At 59.6% G+C, this 22,439-nt stretch overlaps 1 protein-coding gene across 1 annotated transcript; it reads right to left on the reverse strand.

The window, feature by feature from the left end:
• Positions 1-12,577: 12,577 nt before the first annotated feature.
• On the reverse strand, positions 12,578-18,260 carry LOC133627308 (UPF0598 protein C8orf82 homolog). Its single transcript, XM_062011951.1, has 4 exons — positions 18,252-18,260; positions 16,753-16,844; positions 14,912-14,958; positions 12,578-13,083 (listed from the first exon to the last, which is right to left on the reverse strand). Exons 1-4 carry the CDS (start codon positions 18,258-18,260, stop codon positions 12,578-12,580), a joined length of 654 nt encoding a protein of 217 aa, XP_061867935.1.
• Positions 18,261-22,439: the final 4,179 nt, after the last annotated feature.

The raw sequence follows: 22,439 nt of genomic DNA on the forward strand, positions 1-22,439 counted from the left end.
GGTGCCAGGGGGGAAACTCCTCACCTTGTCCCCCTTAAAAGCCCCTCATGGCTCGGGGTGGACAGTGTAGACCTCGACCTCACAGAGAGTGAACTGCTCCTCCCGGCCCAGGATGGTGACGGTGACGTAGCGGCTGCGGAGGCCGTGGCAGCAGATGGTGCTGAGCGACCCAGGACTGGCATCTGTGATGATGCCACAGCTGCAGGGAGCAAACCACAGAATCATTTGGGTTAGAGAAGCCCTTTGAGCTGCTGGAGCCCAGCCCTGAGCCCTCACCCTGCCACGGCCACCACTGACCCACAGCCCTCAGCACCTCAGCTCCAGGGCTTTGGGGTCCCTCCAGGGCTGGGCACTCCCCCAGCTCCCGGGCAGCCTGGCACAGGGGCTGACACCCCTCTCAGGGAAACAGTTCTGCCTCAGCTCCAGCCTCAGCCTCCCCTGGGGCACCCTGAGCCCCTTTCCTCTTGGCCCGTCACTCACTAGCTGGGAGCAGAGACCGACCTCCAGCTCACTGCAGCCTCCTGGTAGAGATTTCACCACCAAAACCCCAATATTCTATCTTTTTGTCCAAACACCACCACAAAAACACTACTTTTTTTCCCTCAAATCACCTCCCCAATTTTCCCCTCAGAACTCCACCAAAATCCCACTTTTTCCCCCTTAAAACTCCACCAAACCCCAACATTTCCCTTCAAAACTCACAAAAAGCTCACTTTTCCCCTCAAAACTACACCAAAGCCCAACTTTTTCGTCAGAACCCCACCAAAGCACCACTTTTCCCCTCAACACTCCACAAAAACCCATCTTCCCCTCAGAACCCCATCAAAAACCCACCTTTGCCCTCAAATATCCACCAACCCCCCACTTTTTCACTCCAAAATCCACTAAAAGCACACTTGTCATCTGAAAACACCAACAAAACTCCACTTTCCCCCTCAAAGCTCCCCCAAAATCCCACTGGTGCCTCAGAACCCCACCAATCTGCATCTTTTCCAACTCAGCAGAACTCCAACGTCCCTCTTTTCTCCTTAAAACTCTACAAAAAAACCTTTTTCTCCTCAGAATCCCACAAAAAACGCAATTTGCCCTCAAAAACCCACCAAATCTCCACTTTTTCACTCCAAGGTCCACTAAAGCCACACTTTTCCCCTCAACACTCCACCAAAACTCCACTTTTCATCTGAAAACTCCACCTCCCGGAGCCGCGCAGGGACCGCAGCGTCTGGGGCTCAGATCGAACTTCCCGCTGCCGCCGCCCTTCAGCCAATAAGAAGGGAGGAAGCGATGACAGACACGGCGGCAGCCAATGGGCGGGCGAGGATGGCAGGCGGCACCTAGTAACGACGCCGGGCCCGCCTTCCGTGGTGAAACTCTCGCTCTGATTGGCGGAGGGGCGGTGCCGGGGTGCAGTGCGCATGCCTGGAAGCGCGGCCGTGAGGGGCCCGGCGGGAGCGGGGCGGCGGGCGGGAGGTGAGCTGAGGGGTCCCCGGGGACTGGGGGGCGTGAGGGCAGCTGAGGGGTCCCCGGAGACTGGGGGGCGTGAGGGCAGCTGAGGGGTCCCCGGGGACTGGGGGGCGTGAGGGCAGCTGAGGGGTCCCCGGGGACTGGGGGGCGTGAGGGCAGCTGAGGGGTCCCCGGGGACTGGGGGGCGTGAGGGCAGCTGAGGGGGATCCCGAGGATTGGGGGGCGTGAGGGCAGCTGAGGGGGATCCCGAGGATTGGGGGCGTGAGGGGAGCTGAGGGGTCCCCCGGGATGGGGGGCGTGAGGGCAGCTGAGGGGGACCCCGGGGATTGGGGGGCGTGAGGGCAGCTGAGGGGGACCTCAGGGATTGGGGGCGTGAGGGCAGCTGAGGGGGATCCCGGAGATTGGGGGGCGTGAGGGCAGCTGAGGGGGGCCTCAGGGATTGGGGGGCGTGTGGGCAGCTGAAGGGGACCCCGGAGATTGGGGGGGCGTGAGGGCAGCCAAAACTCCACTTTTCATCTGAAAACTCCACCAAAACTGCATTTTTCATCTTAAAACCCCACCAAAACCCCACTTTTCCCCTTAAAACTCCACAAAAACTCATTTTCCTTTCAGTGGACCACCAAACCCTCTCTTTTTCCCTCAGAACCACAAGACACCCCGCTTTTGCCCCAAATATCCACCAAACCCACACCTTACCACTCCAAAGTCCACAAAATCCCACATTTGCCCTTAAAAATACACCAAACCCACACTTTTAATCTAAAAACCCCACCAAAACTCCACTTTTCCCCTCAAAGCTCCTCCAAAATCCCACTTGTTCCTCTTAAGTCCACCAAATCCCCACTTTTCTTCTCAAACCTCCACTTTTCCACTTAAAACTCCACCATAAAATCCATTTTCCCCCTCAGAATCCCATCAAAAATCCACTTTCGCCCTCAAAAACCCATTGAACAGCCAATTTTAACTCCAAGCTCCACCAAAACCCCACTTTTTCCCTCAACACTCCACCAAAACTTCACTTTCCCCCTCAAAGTTCCTCCTAATTCCCACTTGTTCCTCAGAAGTCCACAAATCCCCCACTTTTGCCCTCAAAACTCTGCCAAAACCCAGTTTTCCTCTCAAGACTACACCACAATCCCACTTTCTCCCCACAACACCATCAAAACCCAATTCTTTCCTCTCAGAATCTCACCAAAACCCCACTTTTGCCCTCAACACTCCACCAGAACCTTACTTTTCCCCTTAAAACCCCACAAAAACTCATTTTCACCTCAGATCCACACCGAAAACCTACTTTTACTCTCAAAAATTCATCAAATCCCCACTTTTTCACTCCAAACTCCAGTAAAACCCACTGTTCTTCTCAACACTCCACAAAAAAAACCCACTTTTCCCCTCAACACTCCACCAAAACTCCACTTTTCCCCTCAGAACCCCATCAAAAACCCACTTTCACCCTCAAAACCCCACCGAACCTCCACTTTTCCACTCCAGACTCCACCAAGCCCGCACTTTTCCCCTCAGAACCCCACCAATCTCCACTGTTCCCCCTCACCAGACCACCAACCCCACTCTTTTCTCCTTAAAACTCTACAAAAACCTTTATTCACCTCAGAACCCCACAAAAAAACCCTTTTCCCCTCAAAACCCCAAACCCCCACTTTTCCCCTCAGAACCCCACCAATCTCCACTGTTCCCCCTCAGCACACAACCAACCCCACTCTTTTCTCCTTAAAGCTCTACAAAAACCTTTATTCACCTCAGAACCTCACAAAAAAAAACCTTTTCCCCTCAAAACCCCAAACCCCCACTTTTCCCCTCAGAACCCCACCAATCTCCACTTTTCCCCCTCAGCAGACCACCAACCCCACTCTTTTCTCCTTAAAGCTCTACAAAAACCTTTATTCCCCTCAGAACCCCACAAAAAAACACTTTTCCCCTCAAAACTCCACCAAACCCCCACTTTTCCCCTCAAAACTCCAGTAAAACCCACTGTTGCCCTCAAAACTCTGCCCAAACCCATTTTTCCCCTCAGAACCGCACCAAAAACTTACCTTTACCCTCAAAAATTCATCAAATCGCCACTTGTTCACTCAGAACTCCACTAAAACCCCTTTTCTTCTCAACACTCCACAAAACCCCCACTTTTCCCCTCAGAGCTCCACTAAAATCGCACTTGTATCTCAGAAATCCACCAAACCCCCACTTTTCCCCTCAACACTCCACCAAAACTCCACTTTTCCCCTCAGAACCCCATCAAAAACCCACTTTCGCCCTCAAAACCCCACCGAACCTCCACCTTTCCACTCCAGACTCCACCAAACCCCCACTTTTCCCCTCAGAACCCCACCAATCTCCACTGTTCCCCCTCAGCAGACAACCAACCCCACTCTTTTCTCCTTAAAGCTCTACAAAAACCTTTATTCCCCTCAGAACCCCACAGTAAAACACTTTTCCCCTCAAAACCCCACCAAACCCCCACTTTTCCCCTCAAAACTCCAGTAAAACCCACTGTTGCCCTCAAAACTCTGCCAAAATCCATTTTTCCCCTCAGAACCGCATCAAAAACTTACTTTTACCCTCAAAAATCCTCCAAATCGCCACTTGTTCACTCAGAACTCCACTAAAACCCCTTTTCTTCTCAACACTCCACAAAACCCCCACTTTTCCCCTCAGAGCTCCACTCAAATCCCACTTGTATCTCAGAAATCCACCAAACCCCCACTTTTCCCCTCAACACTCCACCAAAACCCCACTTTTCCCCTCCAAGCTCCTCCCAATTCCCACTTGCTCCTCAGAAATTCACAAAACCCCTCACTTTTCCTCTCAAAACTCCACCTTTCCCCTCAGAACCCCATTAAAACCCCACTTTGCCCCGCCGCCCCTCCCCATCCCCGCCCCCCGCAGCGGGCACCTGGCCGGGCTTCCTCCGCTGCTCCCGGACAAAAGCCGCTTCCCAGCTCTTCAGCAGGGCCTTGACCTCCCGCTGCCGCTCCATGGCGTGCGGAGCGGGGCCGTTCCCCGGCCCGGGGCGATCCGAGACCTCCCGGAGCCGCGCAGGGACCGCAGCGTCTGGGGCTCAGATCGAACTTCCCGCTGCCGCCGCCCTTCAGCCAATAAGAAGGGAGGAAGCGATGACAGACACGGCGGCAGCCAATGGGCGGGCGAGGATGGCAGGCGGCACCTAGTAACGACGCCGGGCCCGCCTTCCGTGGTGAAACTCTCGCTCTGATTGGCGGAGGGGCGGTGCCGGGGTGCAGTGCCAATGCCTGGAAGCGCGGCCGTGAGGGGCCCGGCGGGAGCGGGGCGGCGGGCGGGAGGTGAGCTGAGGGGTCCCCGGGGACTGGGGGGCGTGAGGGCAGCTGAGGGGTCCCCGGGGATTGTGGGGGCGTGAGGGCAGCTGAGGGGTCCCCGGGGACTGGGGGAGTGTGAGGGTAGCTGAGGGGTCCCCGGGGACTGGGGGGCGTGAGGGTAGCTGAGGGGTCCCCGGGGATTGGGGGGGCGTGAGGGCAGCTGAAGGGGATCCCGGAGATTGGGGGGCGTGAGGGCAGCTGAGGGGTCCCCGAGGACTGGGGGGCGTGAGGGCAGCTGAGGGGTCCCCGGGGATTGTGGGGGGTGAGGGCAGCTGAGGGGTGCCCGGGGATTGGGGGAGTGTGAGGGCAGCTGAGGGGGATCCCGGGGATTGGGGGGCGTGAGGGCAGCTGAGGGGGGCCTCAGGGATTGGGGGGGCGTGAGGGCAGCTGAGGGGGATCCCGGGGATTGGGGGGGCGTGAGGGCAGCTGAGGGGGGCCTCAGGGATTGGGGGGCGTGTGGGCAGCTGAAGGGGACCCCGGAGATTGGGGGGGCGTGAGGGCAGCCAAAACTCCACTTTTCATCTGAAAACTCCACCAAAACTGCATTTTTCATCTTAAAACCCCACCAAAACCCCACTTTTCCCCTTAAAACTCCACAAAAACTCATTTTCCTTTCAGTGGACCACCAAACCCTCTCTTTTTCCCTCAGAACCACAAGACACCCCGCTTTTGCCCCAAATATCCACCAAACCCACACCTTACCACTCCAAAGTCCACAAAATCCCACATTTGCCCTTAAAAATACACCAAACCCACACTTTTAATCTAAAAACCCCACCAAAACTCCACTTTTCCCCTCAAAGCTCCTCCAAAATCCCACTTGTTCCTCTTAAGTCCACCAAATCCCCACTTTTCTTCTCAAACCTCCACTTTTCCACTTAAAACTCCACCAAAAAATCCATTTTCCCCCTCAGAATCCCATCAAAAATCCACTTTCGCCCTCAAAAACCCATTGAACAGCCAATTTTAACTCCAAGCTCCACCAAAACCCCACTTTTTCCCCTCAACACTCCACCAAAACTTCACTTTCCCCCTCAAAGTTCCTCCTAATTCCCACTTGTTCCTCAGAAGTCCACAAATCCCCCACTTTTGCCCTCAAAACTCTGCCAAAACCCAGTTTTCCTCTCAAGACTACACCACAATCCCACTTTCTCCCCACAACACCATCAAAACCCAATTCTTTCCTCTCAGAATCTCACCAAAACCCCACTTTTGCCCTCAACACTCCACCAGAACCTTACTTTTCCCCTTAAAACCCCACAAAAACTCATTTTCACCTCAGATCCACACCGAAAACCTACTTTTACTCTCAAAAATTCATCAAATCCCCACTTTTTCACTCCAAACTCCAGTAAAACCCACTGTTCTTCTCAACACTCCACAAAAAAAACCCACTTTTCCCCTCAACACTCCACCAAAACTCCACTTTTCCCCTCAGAACCCCATCAAAACCCTACTTTCACCCTCAAAACCCCACCGAACCTCCACTTTTCCCCTCAAAACTCCACCAAACCCCCACTTTTCCCCTCAGAACCCCACCAATCTCCACTGTTCCCCCTCAGCAGACCACCAACCCCACTCTTTTCTCCTTAAAGCTCTAAAAAAACCTTTATTCCCCTCAGAACCCCACAGTAAAACACTTTTCCCCTCAAAACTCCACCAAACCCCCACTTTTCCCCTCAAAACTCCAGTAAAACCCAATGTTGCCCTCAAAACTCTGCCCAAACCCATTTTTCCCCTCAGAACCGCACCAAAAACTTACCTTTACCCTCAAAAATCCTCCAAATCGCCACTTGTTCACTCAGAACTCCACTAAAACCCCTTTTCTTCTCAACACTCCACAAAACCCCCACTTTTCCCCTCAGAGCTCCACTAAAATCGCACTTGTATCTCAGAAATCCACCAAACCCCCACTTTTCCCCTCAACACTCCACCAAAACTCCACTTTTCCCCTCAGAACCCCATCAAAAACCCACTTTCACCCTCAAAACCCCACCGAACCTCCACCTTTCCACTCCAGACTCCACCAAGCCCGCACTTTTCCCCTCAGAACCCCACCAATCTCCACTGTTCCCCCTCAGCAGACAACCAACCCCACTCTTTTCTCCTTAAAGCTCTACAAAAACCTTTATTCCCCTCAGAACCCCACAAAAAAACACTTTTCCCCTCAAACCTCCACCAAACCCCACTTTTCCCCTCCAAGCTCCTCCCAATTCCCACTTGCTCCTCAGAAATTCACAAAACCCCTCACTTTTCCTCTCAAAACTCCACCTTTCCCCTCAGAACCCCATTAAAACCCCACTTTGCCCCGCCGCCCCTCCCCATCCCCGCCCCCCGCAGCGGGCACCTGGCCGGGCTTCCTCCGCTGCTCCCGGACAAAAGCCGCTTCCCAGCTCTTCAGCAGGGCCTTGACCTCCCGCTGCCGCTCCATGGCGTGCGGAGCGGGGCCGTTCCCCGGCCCGGGGCGATCCGAGACCTCCCGGAGCCGCGCAGGGACCGCAGCGTCTGGGGCTCAGACCGAACTTCCCGCTGCCGCCGCCCTTCAGCCAATAAGAAGGGAGGAAGCGATGACAGACACGGCGGCAGCCAATGGGCGGGCGAGGATGGCAGGCGGCACCTAGTAACGACGCCGGGCCCGCCTTCCGTGGTGAAACTCTCGCTCTGATTGGCGGAGGGGCGGTGCCGGGGTGCAGTGCCAATGCCTGGAAGCGCGGCCGTGAGGGGCCCGGCGGGAGCGGGGCGGCGGGCGGGAGGTGAGCTGAGGGGTCCCCGGGGACTGGGGGCATGAGGGCAGCTGAGGGGTCCCCGGGGACTGGGGGCGTGAGGGCAGCTGAGGGGTCCCCGGGGACTGGGGGGCGTGAGGGCAGCTGAGGGGTCCCCCGGGATTGGGGGCGTGAGGGCAGCTGAGGGGTCCCCCGGGATTGGGGGCGTGAGGGCAGCTGAGGGGGATCCCGGGGATTGGGGGCGTGAGGGCAGCTGAGGGGGACCCCGGGGATTGTGGGGGGTGAGGGCAGCTGAGGTGGACCCCGGGGATTGTGGGGGGTGAGGGCAGCTGAGGGGTCCCCGGGGATTGGGGGAGTGTGAGGGTAGCTGAGGGGGATCCCGGGGATTGGGGGGGCGTGAGGGGAGCTGAGGGGTCCCCGGGGAGTGGGGGCGTGAGGGCAGCTGAGGGGGATCCCGGGGATTGGGGGGCGTGAGGGCAGCTGAGGGGGGCCTCAGGGATTGGGGGCGTGAGGGCAGCTGAGGGGGATCCCGGGGATTGGGGGGCGTGAGGGCATCTGAGAGGTCCCCGGGGACTGGGGGCGTGAGGGCAGCTGAGGGGTCCCCGGGGACTGGGGGGCCTGAGGGCAGCTGAGGGGTCCCCGGGGATTGGGGTCGTGAGGGCAGCTGAGGGAGACCCCGGGGATTAGGGGGTTGAGGGCAGCTGAAGGGGACCCCGGAGATTGGGGGGGCGTGAGGGCAGCTGAGGGGGGCCTCGGGGATTGGGGGGCGTGAGGGCAGCTGAAGGGGTCCCCAGGGACTGGGGGATTGAGGGCAGATGAAGGGGACCCCGGGGATTGGGGGGGGTGAGGGCAGCTGAAGGGGACCCTGGGGATCGAGGGGGGGTGAGGGCAGCTGAGGGGGGTCAGGGGGGGGAGGGCAGCACAGGGGGGCCCAGGGAGGGAAGGGGGGTGTTGGAGATCCTGCTGTAGGCTTCCTTTATGGGGTGCTGGGGGTACCCCTCATTAAGAGGGGTCCTGCCCTGGAGTTCCCTATTGATGGGGAGCTGGGTTAGGAGTGCTATAGGGTGCCCTATTAATGGGGGATAGGGTTAGGAGTGCTATGGGAGGTCCTATTGAGAGAGGGCTGGGTTAGGGGTACCCTATTGATGAGGTGCAGATCTAGGGGTGCTGTGGGGTGCCCTATTGATGGGGGGCTGGATTAGAGGTGCTATAGGATGCCCTATAGATAAAGAGCTGGGTTAGGGGTGCTCTAAGATGCCCTATTGATGGGGGCTGGCTTAGGGGTGCTATAAGATGCCCTATGGATGGGGGCTGGCTTAGGGGTGCTATAGGATGCCCTATTGATGGGGGCTGGGTTAGGGGTGCTATAGGATGCCCTATTGATGGGGGCTGGCTTAGGGGTGCTATAGGATGCCCTATTGATGGGGGCTGGCTTAGGGGTGCTATAGGATGCCCTATTGATGGGGGCTGGGTTAGGGGTGCTCTAAGATGCCCTATTGATGGGGGCTGGATTAGGGGTGCTACAGGATGCCCTATTGATGGGGGCTGGCTTAGGGGTGCTATAGGATGCCCTATTGATGGGGGCTGGCTTAGGGGTGCTATAGGATGCCCTATTGATGGGGGCTGGCTTAGGGGTGCTATAGGATGCTTTATTGATGGGGTCTGGGTTAGGGGTGCTATAGGATGCCCTATTGATGGGGGCTGGATTAGAGGTGCTATAGGATGCCCTATAGATAGAGGGCTGGGTTAGGGGTGCTATAGGATGCCCTATTGATGGGGGCTGGGTTAGGGGTGCTATAGGATGCCCTATTGATGGGGGCTGGGTTAGGGGTGCTATAGGATGCCCTATTGATGGGGTCTGGGTTAGGGGTGCTATAGGATGCCCTATTGATGGGGTCTGGGTTAGGGGTGCTCTAAGATGCCCTATTGATGGGGGCTGGCTTAGGGGTGCTACAGGATGCCCTATTGATGGGGGCTGGCTTAGGGGTGCTATAGGATGCCCTATTGATGGGGGCTGGCTTAGGGGTGCTCTAAGATGCCCTATTGATGGGGGCTGGCTTAGGGGTGCTATAGGATGCCCTATTGATGGGGGCTGGCTTAGGGGTGCTATAGGATGCCCTATTGATGGGGGCTGGCTTAGGGGTGCCCTATTGCTACGCGCCTATTGCTGCGCGCCGCCCTCCGCTCGCCCTGCGCCCCCCTGCACCTGCTCTGCCGCGACTTCCACGCCGAGGAGCTCTCCGTCTCCACCGTCGTCTCCCTGCTGGACTCCCTGGAGCCTGCCGCCGTCCGCAGAGTTGTTTCACGCTTCAACAACCTGGGGCTGGCGGGGCTGTGCGCAGTGCTGCCTCACCTCAGCCGCTTCCCCGCGCTGCGCAGCCTCAAGCTGCCCTACAGCAACGTGGACATGTGCCACCCGGCCCCCGGGCACGGACGCCGGCATCCACTGCTTGGCCGCTCACCTCCGGGCCCTGCCTGCCCTCAAGGAACTCGATTTGTACTCCTCCAGGCTTTCTGGGAGACTCAGGCAGCTCCTGGGGTAAGCTGCCCGCTGGGGGAGGGACTCCAAAACCTTCACACGCTGCAGCGGGAGGGAATGTGTGTGTGGGGGGGGGGGCGGCATTGGGGTATCACCCACACCCTGTGGGGGCAGATTTAAGAGGGGCTGGAGTCCAACAGTAGCTCTGCACTACCTCAGGGGTTGGACTCAGGGGGTTTTGGGGAGAGGGTTTGGAAGGTTTGGCATTTGCCCCTTGGGCAAAGATTTAAGAGGGGATGGAGTCCCACAGCAGCTCTGCCTCGGCTCAGGGGAGGCATAAAAGAGGGGTTTGGGGTGCCTGAAGATGTTTTGGGCAGCCTCAGGGTGTTTTGGGGTTGGGGTTTGGCATTGGGGAACTTTCTACACCCTGTGGGCAAAGATTTAAGAGGGGATGGAGTCCCACAGCAGCTCTGCCTTGGCTCAGGGGGTTTTAGGGGAGTTGCCCAGTTTGGCACTGTGCAACTGTCTACACTTATGAGGAGATGGAGTCCCAGAGCAGCTCTGCCCCAGCTCAGGGGTCTGGTCTCAGGAGCTTTGGGGATACCTCACGGGGGTTGGGGGAGACTTTGAGGGAGCTGAGGGATTTTGGGGGATCCTGGGGGTGGAATTTGGGCAGCCTCAGGGTTTTAGGGGTCTGTGGCTGGTTTGGGGAGGGCCTCAGGGGATTTGGAGGTGGGGGAGCCTCGTGGTGGTTTGGGGGTGCTTTGGGGGTTCCCCACTCTGCCACCCCACCCTGTCCTCCCAGCGAGCTGCAGACTCCCCTGGAGAGTCTGGCGCTGGCCTTCTGCTGCCTGCTCCCCTCCGACCTCATCTTCCTGTCCTCGAGCCTCCACGCGCCCTCCCTGCTCCAGCTGGACCTGAGCGGCCACAACCTCACGTCCCCCAGCCTCCTGCAACCCTTGCGGACGCTGCTGGAAGCCGCTTCGTGCTCGCTGCTGCAGCTGGAGCTGCTGGAGTGTCAGCTGGGGGACACGGAGCTGGAGCTGCTGCTGCCGGCGCTGCGCCGCTGCCGCCGCCTGCGCTGCCTCGGTCTCCTCGGCACCCCCCTGAGCGCGGCGGCGCTGGGCGGCCTGGCCCGGCCCTGCGCGGCCCTGCCCGACCTGCGCCTCGTGGGCTACTCGCAGCCGCCGCGGGGCTCCGGCCACCACACCCCCACGCAGGGGGAGGAGGGTTTCCCGGCGGAGCTGTGCCGGCTGCTGGCGAGCGCGGGTAGAGCAGACGCCGTGTGGGCGACCAGCCTCCAGCGCTACGGAGCCATCGACTACTTCAGCTTGTAGCATCCCCCCCCCAGGGAAGCTTCACCTCGGGGCGCTGTGCCGGGCTCTGGGCTGTGCCACTCGGTTATGGTGAGTTCATTAAAGCCAACCCCACCTTGCCCGATTAACCCAAGTCCTCCTGGGATGCTTGGCAGGAGGAAGTGGCAGAGCTCAGCGGAGGGGATGGAGCTCTTCTGCTTTTAATGGACCAAGGAGAGAGCTGGCTGCTGTTCTGGCACACAGGGCACTGACCAGAGAATTACAGATGGAAAAGCCCTTTGAGCTGCTGGAGTCCAACCCTGACCCCACAGTGCCACAGGCACCACTGAGCCACGGCCCTCAAGCACCTCAGCCCCACGGCTCTGGGACCCCTCCAGGGCTGGGCACTCCCCCAGCTCCCTGGGCAGCCTGGCACAGGGGCTGACACCCCTCTCAGGGAAACAGTTCTGCCTCAGCTCCAGCCTCAACCTCCCCTGGGGCACCCTGAGCCCCTTTCCTCTTGGCCTGTAGCTTTTAACTTGGGAGCAGAGACCGACCCTCTCAGCCACAGCCAGGGAGTCAGAGTGATCAGGTCTCCTCTGAGCCTCGTTCTCTGCAGACTGAACCTTTGCCTCAGGTACCCTCATTTAGCCCAGAGCTTCCCAGTGCATCTTCTCTCCCTGCAGCCCCTCAGTGTCCCTGTGGCAGTGAGTGAGGGGCCCAGCACTGAGCACAGCCCTGGGGCTGCTGCCACCCCACTGCTCAGCCCAGCCAGGCTGCCACTGGCCTTCTTGCCCCCTTGGGCACGCTGCTGGCTCCTTGCCCTCGGACAACCTCAGCCCATGGCCACATCCCTCTGAAGAACCTCCCTTCCCTCTACACACCAGCCAACATCACCACAGTGGCACCCACAGTGTGGCAGCAACACTGTCACCGTGGCAGCACCCGTGGGGACACCCACACTGTGGCAGTAGCACCGTGTGTCACCCACCACAGCTGCACCAACCTCACCATAGCAGCACCAACCTCTCCACAGCTGCACCCACACTGCTGCAGTGGCACCCATCACCTCTAGGCTCATTTCAATTGCCAAAGACCTTTAATATCACAGTGGGGGGACCCACACACAACACCCACATCCCTGGCACCAGCAACGCTCACCTCACCACAGCATCAGCCACACGGTGTGGCTGAGCACCAGCTCTGCCTCCTCCTCCTCCTCGCCCGGGGCCATGCAATGCCCCTTCCCACCCCCTCCAAGCCTCACCCCCGCCCCGCGGCTCCGCCGCTCTCCGCCTCCCCCGCCCCTTCCCCTCCCCGCAGCAGCTGCACCAGCTCCCCCGTGAGCCGATACCTCTTCCCCTCCCACCAAAAGTGAGTCGGGGGCTGCTCCGGCCCCTGCTCGTACTCCAAGCGGGACCCCCACTCCAGAGCCAGCGCCGAGCGCACCGGCCCCGCGCCCCCCGCCCGGCCCGGCGCCGGGTGGTACAAGCGCCCGTTCTCCGGCAGCATCACCAGCGCCTCGGGCCGGAACGGCACGGCCAGCCGCTCCCCGCCGCCGCAGAACGACAGCACGGCGCGGCGGGAGCAGGAGGAGGCTGAGGAGGAGGCGTCCGGGGGCAGGAGGCGGGTGAAGACGATGGGTCTGTGCTCGCAGCGCAGGAGGTTGCGCTCCGCGCCGCAGCGGGACACGAACGGGAATTCGCGCTCGTAGCGGCCGCTGCGGTTCCGCTCCAGCCGCGTGAAGAAGAACGTGAGGAAGGTCACGTCTGCCGGGATGGACCCTCATTAACCCGCGCCTCTCCTTAATTAACAGCCCCCCCTTTTAATTAAGCCGCATCGCCGCTCGTGGTTAGCCCGCTGGGAACGGCCGCTGCGGGGCTGCGAAGGGAGGGTGAGGAAGAAGAGGAGGAGGAAGGCAACGTCTGCTGGGATAAACCATCATTAACCCCTTCCCACAATTAACTCCGTGTGCTCCTAATTAACCTCCAACCCTCCTAATTAACCTCCAGCCCCCCTAACTAACCCCCAGTGTCCCCATGATTAACCCACTTGGAACAACTGCGGTTCTAAGGGAGGGTGAGGAAGAAGAAAATGAGGAGGAGGAAGGCAACGTCTGCTGGGATAAACCATCATTAACCCCTTCCCTGAATTAACTCCCTGTGCTCCTAATTAACCTCCAATCCCCCTAATTAACCTCCAACGCCCCTAACTAACCCCCAGTCCCCCCATGGTTAACCCCCTCAAAACAACCACTGCGATTCTAAGGGAGGGTGAGGAAGAAGAAGATGAGAAAGGCAACGTCTGCTGGGATAACCCCTTCCCACAATTAACCCCCAGTGCTCTTAATTAACCCCAACCCTCCTAATTAACCTCCAACCCTCAGTCCTCTCATGATTAAACCTGCTCAGAACAACCACTGCTAAGGGAGTGAGGAAGAGGAAGGTGATACCTGCCAGGATGGACCCTAAGTAACCCCACTAATCAACCCCTAAACCTCCTAATTAACTTCCACCCTCCTAATTAACCCCAACCCTCCTAACTAACCCCCAATTCTCCATAATGAACCCTCCCATAGAGGCTGCCAGGGTTCAGCTCCAGGTGAGTGAGGAAGGCAACGTTAATTAATCTCACACCCTCGTTAATTAACCCTCCCCTAATTAACACCGGAGAAAGGGGGGTGTTCCTTAATGGGAAAGCGAATTGAAGGGGCTGAGGGAGGTTTGGGGGACCGGGGGGGGGGGGGGGGGGGGGGGTGAGTAGGGATCAGTGTTACCAAGTGCCTGGGAGCAGTTAAGGGCAGGAAGTGGTTAATTAAGGCGGTGATTAATATGCAAATTAGGTTGAGAGGAGGATGTTTTGGCACCTACAAAGGCAATGAAGGGGATGAGAGTATCTTCTCCCCACTCCACAGCCCCCCCAATACAGATGAGACCCCAAATAAAGATGAGTCTCTAATTAAAGACCCTAATTAAGGCTAAAACGCTACTGAATGGTGATGGGGAGGAGGGATTTTGGGGTGATTTGGTTTTTTGGAGGGGTTCTGAGGAGATTTGGGGGGGTTGGGGGGATTTTGATTGCTTTTGGAGAGAGTTGGAGGGGATTTGGGGTTTTTTGGGGGGGATTTGGGGGCTTTGGGGATTTTCGGGGGATTTATTTTGGGGGGGCTGGAGAGGATTTGGGGGTTTCTGGGGGGCTTTTGTGTTTTTTGGGGTGATTTGAGGGGATTTGGAGACTTTGGGGATTGTTTGGGGGGATATTTTGGGGGGTTTGGGTGGATTTTGACATTTTTGGGGGGGTTGGAGAGAATTTGGAGGCTTTTTGGGGGGGATTTGGGAGGTTTTGGGATGCTCTGGGGGGATTTGAGGGGGATTGTTGGGATTTGGGGGCTTTTGAGGTCGGGGGGAGTTGGGGTTTGGTTTTTTGGGGGGATTTGGGAGGCTTATTTGTGGGGGTTTTAGGGTGGGATTTGGGTCTTTGGAAGGGGTCAGAGAGGATCTGGGGGATAATTTTGGGAGGATTTTGGTTTTTGGGGGCATTTTGAGGGGTCATTTTTGAGGGGGAGGATTTGGGGGGCTTTTGGGGGGATCCCAGTACCTTTGAAGCAAGTGATGAAGTTCTTCACTTTGGTGTCATCCAGGAAAAGCTGCAGAAAAAAAGGGGAAAAGCCTCAAAATCCCAAAGCAGGTGCAAGGGCCAAATGGGATCTGGCTGGGATCCATCCAGGGGCCATCTGGGATCCATCCAGGGGCCATCCAGGCTCTGCCCTGGGTCCATTTACAGTCTTTTCATGGGGGTTTTGTCCAGGATCCGTTTTGTCTCTGGGCTGGGATCCATCCAGGTTGTGTCCTGGGTCCATTTAGAGCCTTTTGGGGAGGGGGGGGTTTGTCTGGGATCCATCCAGGCTCTGCCCTGGGTCCATTTAGGGCCTTTTTGGGGGGGTTTTGTCCAGGATCTGTTTTGTCTCTGGGCTGGGATCCATCCAGGTTGTGTCCTGGGTCCATTTAGGGTCTTTTTGGGGGGGGGTTGTCCAGGATCTGTTTTGTCTCTGGGCTGGGATCCATCCAGGCTGTATCCTGGGTCTATTCAGAGCCTTTTGGGGAGGGGGAGGTTGCCTGGGATCCATTTGGGATCCATCCAGCCTCTGCTCTGGGTCCATTTAGGTCTTTTTGGGGGAGACTGTCCAGGATCTGTTTGGGTTCTGTGCTGGGATCCGGTTGGGATCCATCCGGCATCCATCCAGCCTCTGTCCTGGGTCCGTTGAGGTCTTTTTTTTGGGGGGTTCTGCCCAGGATCCATTGGGGATCCTCTCGGATCCTTACAGACACCCCTTTAACCCTATAGACACCCACATATATCCCTAGAGACATCCCATAACCCTACTGACACTCATACAGACACCCCCTTAACCCTATAGACACCCACATATATCCCTACAGACACCCCCATAACCCTACTGACACTCCTACGTACCCCTAGAGACACCCCCATAACCTTACAGACACCTCCTTAACCCTATAGACACCCCCATAGATCCCTATAGGCATCCCCCATAACCATATAGGCACCCACATATATCCCTATAGACACCCCCATAACCCTACTGACACACACACACGTATCCCTATAGACACACACATGACCATACAGACACCCCCATAACTCTGTAGGCACCCACATATATCCCTATAGGCATCCCCGAAGCCTATAGACACCATATATATCCCCCCATAGCCTTCTCATAGCCCCTATAGCCTCCTCATAGCCCCCCATAGCCTTCTCATAGTCCCTATAGCCCCTTCATAGCCCCCCATAGCCTTCTCATAGTCCCTATAGCCCCTTCATAGCCCCCCACAGCCTTCTCATAGTCCCTATAGCCCCTTCATAGCCCCCCATAGCCCCTATAGCCCCCATAGCATCCTCATAGCCCCTATAGCCCCCTCATAGCCCCCCATAGTCTCTTCATAGCCCCTATAAACCCCTCATAGCTCCCATAGCCCCCATAGCATCCTCATAGCCCCTATAGCCCATATAGCCCCCCATAGCCCATATAGCCCCTTCATATCCCCTATAACCCCTTCATAGCCCCTATAGCCCCCCATAGCCTCCTTATAGCCCATATAGCTCCCCATAGCCTCCTCATATCCCCCTCATAGCCCCCCATAGACCCTTCATAGCCCCCCATAGCCTCCTCATAGCCTCCATAGTATCTTGGTAGCCCCCCATAGCCTCAGCATAGCCCCTACAGCCCCTCATAGCCCCCTTATAGCCCATATAGCCCCCCATAGCCCATATAGCCCCCCGTAGCCCCCCACTGACGGGCTCCAGAGGGAACGAGCAGCACCAGCCAGACGCTTTTTATTCACACGCCGTGGGGGGAGGGGCGGGGGGGTGGTGCCTCTGGACCCCTCCCCCCAATCTGGATCCCCCCCCCCCACGCCCCCGGCCCACGCGCGGGGAGGGTCCCACAGCCGCGGGGGTGGGGGGGCTCGGGGAGATGCTCGGAGTCGGCTTCATAATAAATAAAAGGCTGAAACGGAAAAAAAGGGGGAAAAAGGGGAAAAAGAGAGAGGGGAAATACAAAAGCTGAGGGGGTGAAGGGTTAAATGGGAACAGAGGAAGTGGGGACCCCTCCCGGCCCTGGGGGACCCCCCCCACACACCGGTGTCACCCCCCACTCTCCCCCTGTGCCCCCTCCCCCCCACGCCTGGCAGTGAGCAGAGCTGGGAGGTAGCGCTGGGGGTCCCCCCACCCCGGGACCCCCCTCACCCTGTGACATCCACCTCGGGGACCCCCTGCGCCTTGGGGACCCCCCCTCACCCTGGGGACACCCTGCGCCTTGGGGACCCCCCCACCTCGGTGACCCACCTTGAGGACCTCCCCTCCCCCTGGGGACACCCATCTTGGGGATCCCCTCTCACCCTGGGGACCCTCCCTCCCTACTTTGGGGACACCCCCACCTTAGTGACACCCACCTTGGGGACCCCCCCCACCTCAAGGACTCCCACTTTGGGGACGCCTCCCTTCACTTTGGGGACCCCTCACCTTAAGGACACCCTCCCATTCAGTGACCCCCCCCCCCCCCTTCCACCTTGGAGACATCCCCCTCAACTTTGGGGACCCTTCCCACCTTAAGAACTCCCACTTTGGGGACCCCTCCCCTGGGGACACCCACCACTTTGGGGACCCCCTTCCTTGTGACACCCACCTTGAAGACCCTCCACTTTGGGGACCCCCCCCCCTTCCCCTCCATGGCCCCCCCAACCCCGAGGAGAAATCAGCATCTGGATTGATAATTAGGGGCTTCTAATTAATAACTCTCTTTATACATCTCTGGACTCTGATGGGTGTCCTGTCCCACCCCACCCCCTCCCCACCCATGGGTGCTCCTGGGGTGCCCCCTCCCCTGTGGGTGCCCCCCACCCTCACCGTCCCATGTCACCCGAAGGCACTTGGGAAAAGCATTATTCTTCTCCTCTCACCATCCCCGTGTCCCCACACCATCCACTTCTCCCCTCACCATCCTCTTCTCCCCTCACCCCCCCCCGTCCCCTCACCAGCCCCATGTCCCCTCAATATCCCCTTCTCCCCTCACCACCCCCGTGTCCCCTAACCATCCCGTTCTCCCCTCACCATCCCCTTATCCTCTCACCATACCGGTGTCGCCTCACCATCCCCTTCTACCCTCACCACCCCCGTGTCCCCTCACAATCCCATTCTCCCCTCAACATCCCCGTGTCCCCTCACCACCCCCGTGTCCCCTTACCATCCCTTTCTCCCCTCACCATCCCCTCCTCCCCTCACCATCCCCGTGTCCACTCACCCCTCCCATGTCCCCTCACCACCTCCTGGTCCCCTCACCATCGCCTTTTCCCCTCACCACCCACGTGTCCCCTCACCCCCCCTGTGTCCCCTCACCGTCCCCGTGTCCCCTCACCTCCCCCATGTCCACTCACCGCCCCCGTGTCCCCTGACCCCCCCATGTATCCCCTCAGAAACCCCTTCTCCCATCACCACCCCCTTCTCCCCTCACCCTCCCCGTGTCCCATCACCACCCCCTTCTCTCGTCACCACCCCCGTGTCCCCTCACTCCCCCCGTGTCCCCTCACCACCCCCTTCTCCCCTCACCACCCCCCTATCCAATCACCCCCCCCGTGTCCCCTCACCAGCCCCATGTCCCCTCAGCAACTCCTTCTCCCCTCACCCCCCCGTGTCCTCTCACCAGCCCCATGTCCCCTCAGCAACTCCCTCTCCCCTCACCACCCCCATGTCCCCTCACCGCCCCTGTATCCCTTCACCCCCCCCCGTGTCCTCTCAGAAACCTCTTCTCCCCTCACCACTCCCGTGTCCCCTAACAACCCCCGTGTCCACTCACTGTCCCCGTGTCCCCTCACCATCGCCTTCTCCCCTCACCACCCCCGTGTCCCCTCACCGCCCCCGTGTCCCCTCAGAAACCTCTTCTCCCATCACCACCCCCTTCTCTCCTCACAACCCCCGTATCTCCTCACCCTCCCCGTGTCTTCTCACCTTCCCCTTCTCCCATCACCATCCCCTTCTCCCCTCACCATCCTGGTGTCCCCTCACCATCCCCGTGTCCCCTCAACATCCCCATGTCCCCTCACCCCTGCCGTGTCCCCTCAACCCCCCGTATCCCCTCACCACCCCCGTGTCCCCTGACCATCCCCTTCTCCCCTCACCACCCCCGTGTCCCCTCACACACCTCGTGTCCCCTCAGCACCCCTTTCTCCCCTCACAACCCCTGTGTCCCCTCACCAGCCCCGTTTCCCCTCACCACCCCTTTCTCCCCTCACCATCCCAATGTCACCTCACCACCCCCTTCTCCTATCACCAACCCCTTATCCCCTCACCCCCCCGTGTCCCCTCACCGTCCCCTTCTCCTCTCACCGTCGCCATGTCCCCTCACCCCCCCCGTATCCCCTCACCAGCCCCTTCTCCCCTCACCACCCCCTTGTCCCCCCACCACCCCTGTGTCCCCTCACCGTCGCCGTGCCCCCTCACCATCCCCATGTTCCCTCACCCCCCCCATATCCCCTCAGAAACCCCTTCTCCCCTCACCACTCCCGTGTCCCCTCACCACTCCCGTGTCCCCTCACCGTCCCCCGTGTCCCCTCACCGTCCCATTCTCCCCTCACCGTTCCCTTCTCCCCTCACCGTCGCGTGCCCCCTCACCATCCCCATGTCCCCTCACCAGCCCCTTCTCCCGTCACCACCCCCGTATCCCATCACCAGCCCCTTCTCCCCTCACCAGCCCCATGTCCCCTCACCAGCCCCGTCTCCCCTCACCATCCCTATGCCCACACTGTTCCCCACACCATCCCTGTGCCCACATCGTGTCCCCTCACCGTCCCTGTGCCCTCACCATTGTGTCCTCTCACCATCCCATTCTCCCCGCACCATCCCCTTCTCCCCTCACCATCCCCGTGTCCCCCCTCATCGTGTCCGCAGCCCCCCGTCGCCCTCCATCATGCCATGCCTGTGCCCTCAGACAATCCTGAAGCTGCTGGTGACGGGCTGGGCGCCCTCTCGCACGCGGGTGCTGATGCCCATCCTGCAGTACCCGCTGTACTCGGCCACCATCGCCGAGCTGGGGGCCGTGCAGCTCGGCTACTACCTGGACGACGAACGCTGCTGGGCACTGGCGCTGAGTGAGCTGCGGCGGGCGCTGGCCGAGGGCCGCCGGCACTGCTGCACACGGGTGCTGTGCATCATCAACCCTGGCAACCCCACCGGTACCCTGCGGCACCAAGGGCTGGGACGGGACCCCAGGAGTGGGATGGATCCCCAGGGGTGGGATGGGATGGGACCCCAGGGGTGGGATGGGATGGGACCCCAGGGGTGGGATGGGATGGAATGGGATGAGATGGGACTGGATGGGACCCCAGGGGTGGGATGAGATGGGACCCCAGGGGTGGGACCTCAGGGGTGGGATGGGATAGGACTACGATGGGACTCCAGGGGTGGGATAGCACTGGGATGGGACCCTGAGGTTGGGATGGGACCCCAGGGATGGGACTTCACGGGTGGGATGGGACCCCAGGGTTGGGATGGGACTGGATGGCACCCCAGGGGTGGGATGGGATGGGATAGGACTGGATGGGACCCCAGGGTTGGGATGGGACCCCAGGGGTGGGACCTCAGAGGTGGGATGGGATAGGACTGGGATGGGACTCCAGGGGTGGGATGACACTGGGATGGGACCCTGAGGTTGGGATGGGACCCCAAGGATGGGAGTTCAGGGATGGGATGGGACCCCAGGATTGGGATGGGACTGGATGGGACCCCAGGGGTGGGATGGGACCCCAGGGTGGGATGGGATGGAATGGGATGGGACCCCAGGGTTGGGATCGAATGGGATGGGATGGGACTTGATTGGACCCAAGGGTTGGGATGTGATGGGACCCCAGGGGTGGGACCTCAGATGTGGGATGGGATAGGACTGCGATGGGACTCCAGGGGTGGGATGAGACTGGGACGGGACCCCAGGGGTGGGAGCCAGGGGTGGGATGGGACCCGGAGGTTGGGATTGGACCCCAGGGATGGGAACTTAGGGGTGGGATGGGACCCCAGGGGTGGGATGGGATGGGACCCCAGGGGTGGGATGGGATGGGGACCCCAGGGGTGGGATGGGATGGGACTGGATGGAACCTCAGGGTTGGGATAGGATGGGACCGAAGGGGTGGGATGGGATGGGTTGGGATGGGACCCTAGGGTTGGGATGGGTCCCAAGGGGTGGGGTGGGATGGGACCCCAGGGGTGGGATGGGACCCCAGGGGTGGGATGGGATGGGACTGGATTGGACCCAGGGGTAGGATGGGATGGGACCCCAGGGGTGGGATGAGTCCCCAGGGGTGAGGTAGGATGGGACCCCAGGGGTGGGATGGGACCCCAGGGGTGGGATGGGATGGGACCCCAGGGGTGGGATGAGTATCCAGGGGTGGGGTGGGATGGGACCCCAGGGGTGGGATGGGATGGGACCCCAGGGGTGGGATGGGACTTCAGGGGTGCTATGGGACCCCAATGGTGGGATGGGATGGGACCCCAGGGTTGGGATTGGATGCGACCCCAGGGGTGGGATGAGTCCCCAGGGGTGGGATGGGATGGGACCCCAGGGGTGGGATGGGACTGGATTGGACCCCAGGGGTGGGATGGGTCCCTAGGGATGGGATCGGACCCCAGGGGTGGGATGGGATGGGACTGGATGGGACCCCAGGGTTGGGATGGGATGGCACCCCAGGGGTGGGACCTCAGGGGTGGGATGGCATAGGATTGGGATGGGACTGCAGGGGTGGGATGAGACTGGGATGGGACCCTCATTGTTCCTGTGCCCACATCATGTCCCCTCACCATCCCTGTGCCCACATTGTCTTCCCTTATTTTCCCTGTGCCAACACTGTGCCCCTCACCATCCCTGTGCCCACACCGTGTCCCACATCATCCTTGTGCGCACATCGTGTCCCACACCATCACTGTGCCCACACCTTGTCCCACACCATCCTTATGCCCACACCATGTCCGACGCAGTCCCTGTGCCCACACCGTGTCCCCTCATTGTCCCTGTGCCCACACCGTGTCCCCCCACCTTACCTATGCCCACACTGTGTCCCCTCACCATCCATGTGCCCACACCATGTCCCCTCATGATCCCTGTGCTGACACCATGTCCCTCACCATCCCTGTGCCCACACTGTGTCCCCACACCGTCCCTATGCCCACACAATGTCCCCTCATTGTCCATGTACAGTGTCCCACACCATCCCTGTGCTCACACCGTGCTCCACACCATCCCTGTGCCCATACCATGTCCCCTCACCATCCCTGTGCCCACACTGTGCCCCTCACAATCCCTGTGCCCACACCTTTGTGTCCTCTCACTATCCCCTTGTCCCCTAACCATCCCCGTGTCCCCTCACCACCCCGTTCTCCCCTCACCATCCCCATCTCCCCTCACCAACCCCCGTGTCCCCTCACCACCCGCTGTGTCCCCTCACCAGTCCCATGTCCCCTCACCATCCCTGTGCCCACACTGTACCCGTCACCATCCCATTGTCCCCTCACCATCCCCGTGTCCATTCACCATCCCCGTGTCCATTCACCACCCCAGTGT

The sequence above is a fragment of the Colius striatus genome, chromosome 19 (assembly GCF_028858725.1).
Source record: "Colius striatus isolate bColStr4 chromosome 19, bColStr4.1.hap1, whole genome shotgun sequence".
In the NCBI taxonomy this organism is placed as follows: Eukaryota; Metazoa; Chordata; class Aves; order Coliiformes; family Coliidae; genus Colius; species Colius striatus.

What these genes read in the sequence shown, in the direction of transcription:
- LOC133627308 (XM_062011951.1), bottom strand. An exon ending in CCCGCGCGTGGGCCGGGGGC is followed by an intron (nt 14,959 to 16,752) that starts GTGGGGGGGGGG and finishes TTTTCTGCAGCT; the next exon opens with TTTCCTGGATGACACCAAAG. An exon ending in CTTCATCACTTGCTTCAAAG is followed by an intron (nt 13,084 to 14,911) that starts GTACTGGGATCC and finishes CCATCCCGGCAG; the next exon opens with ACGTGACCTTCCTCACGTTC.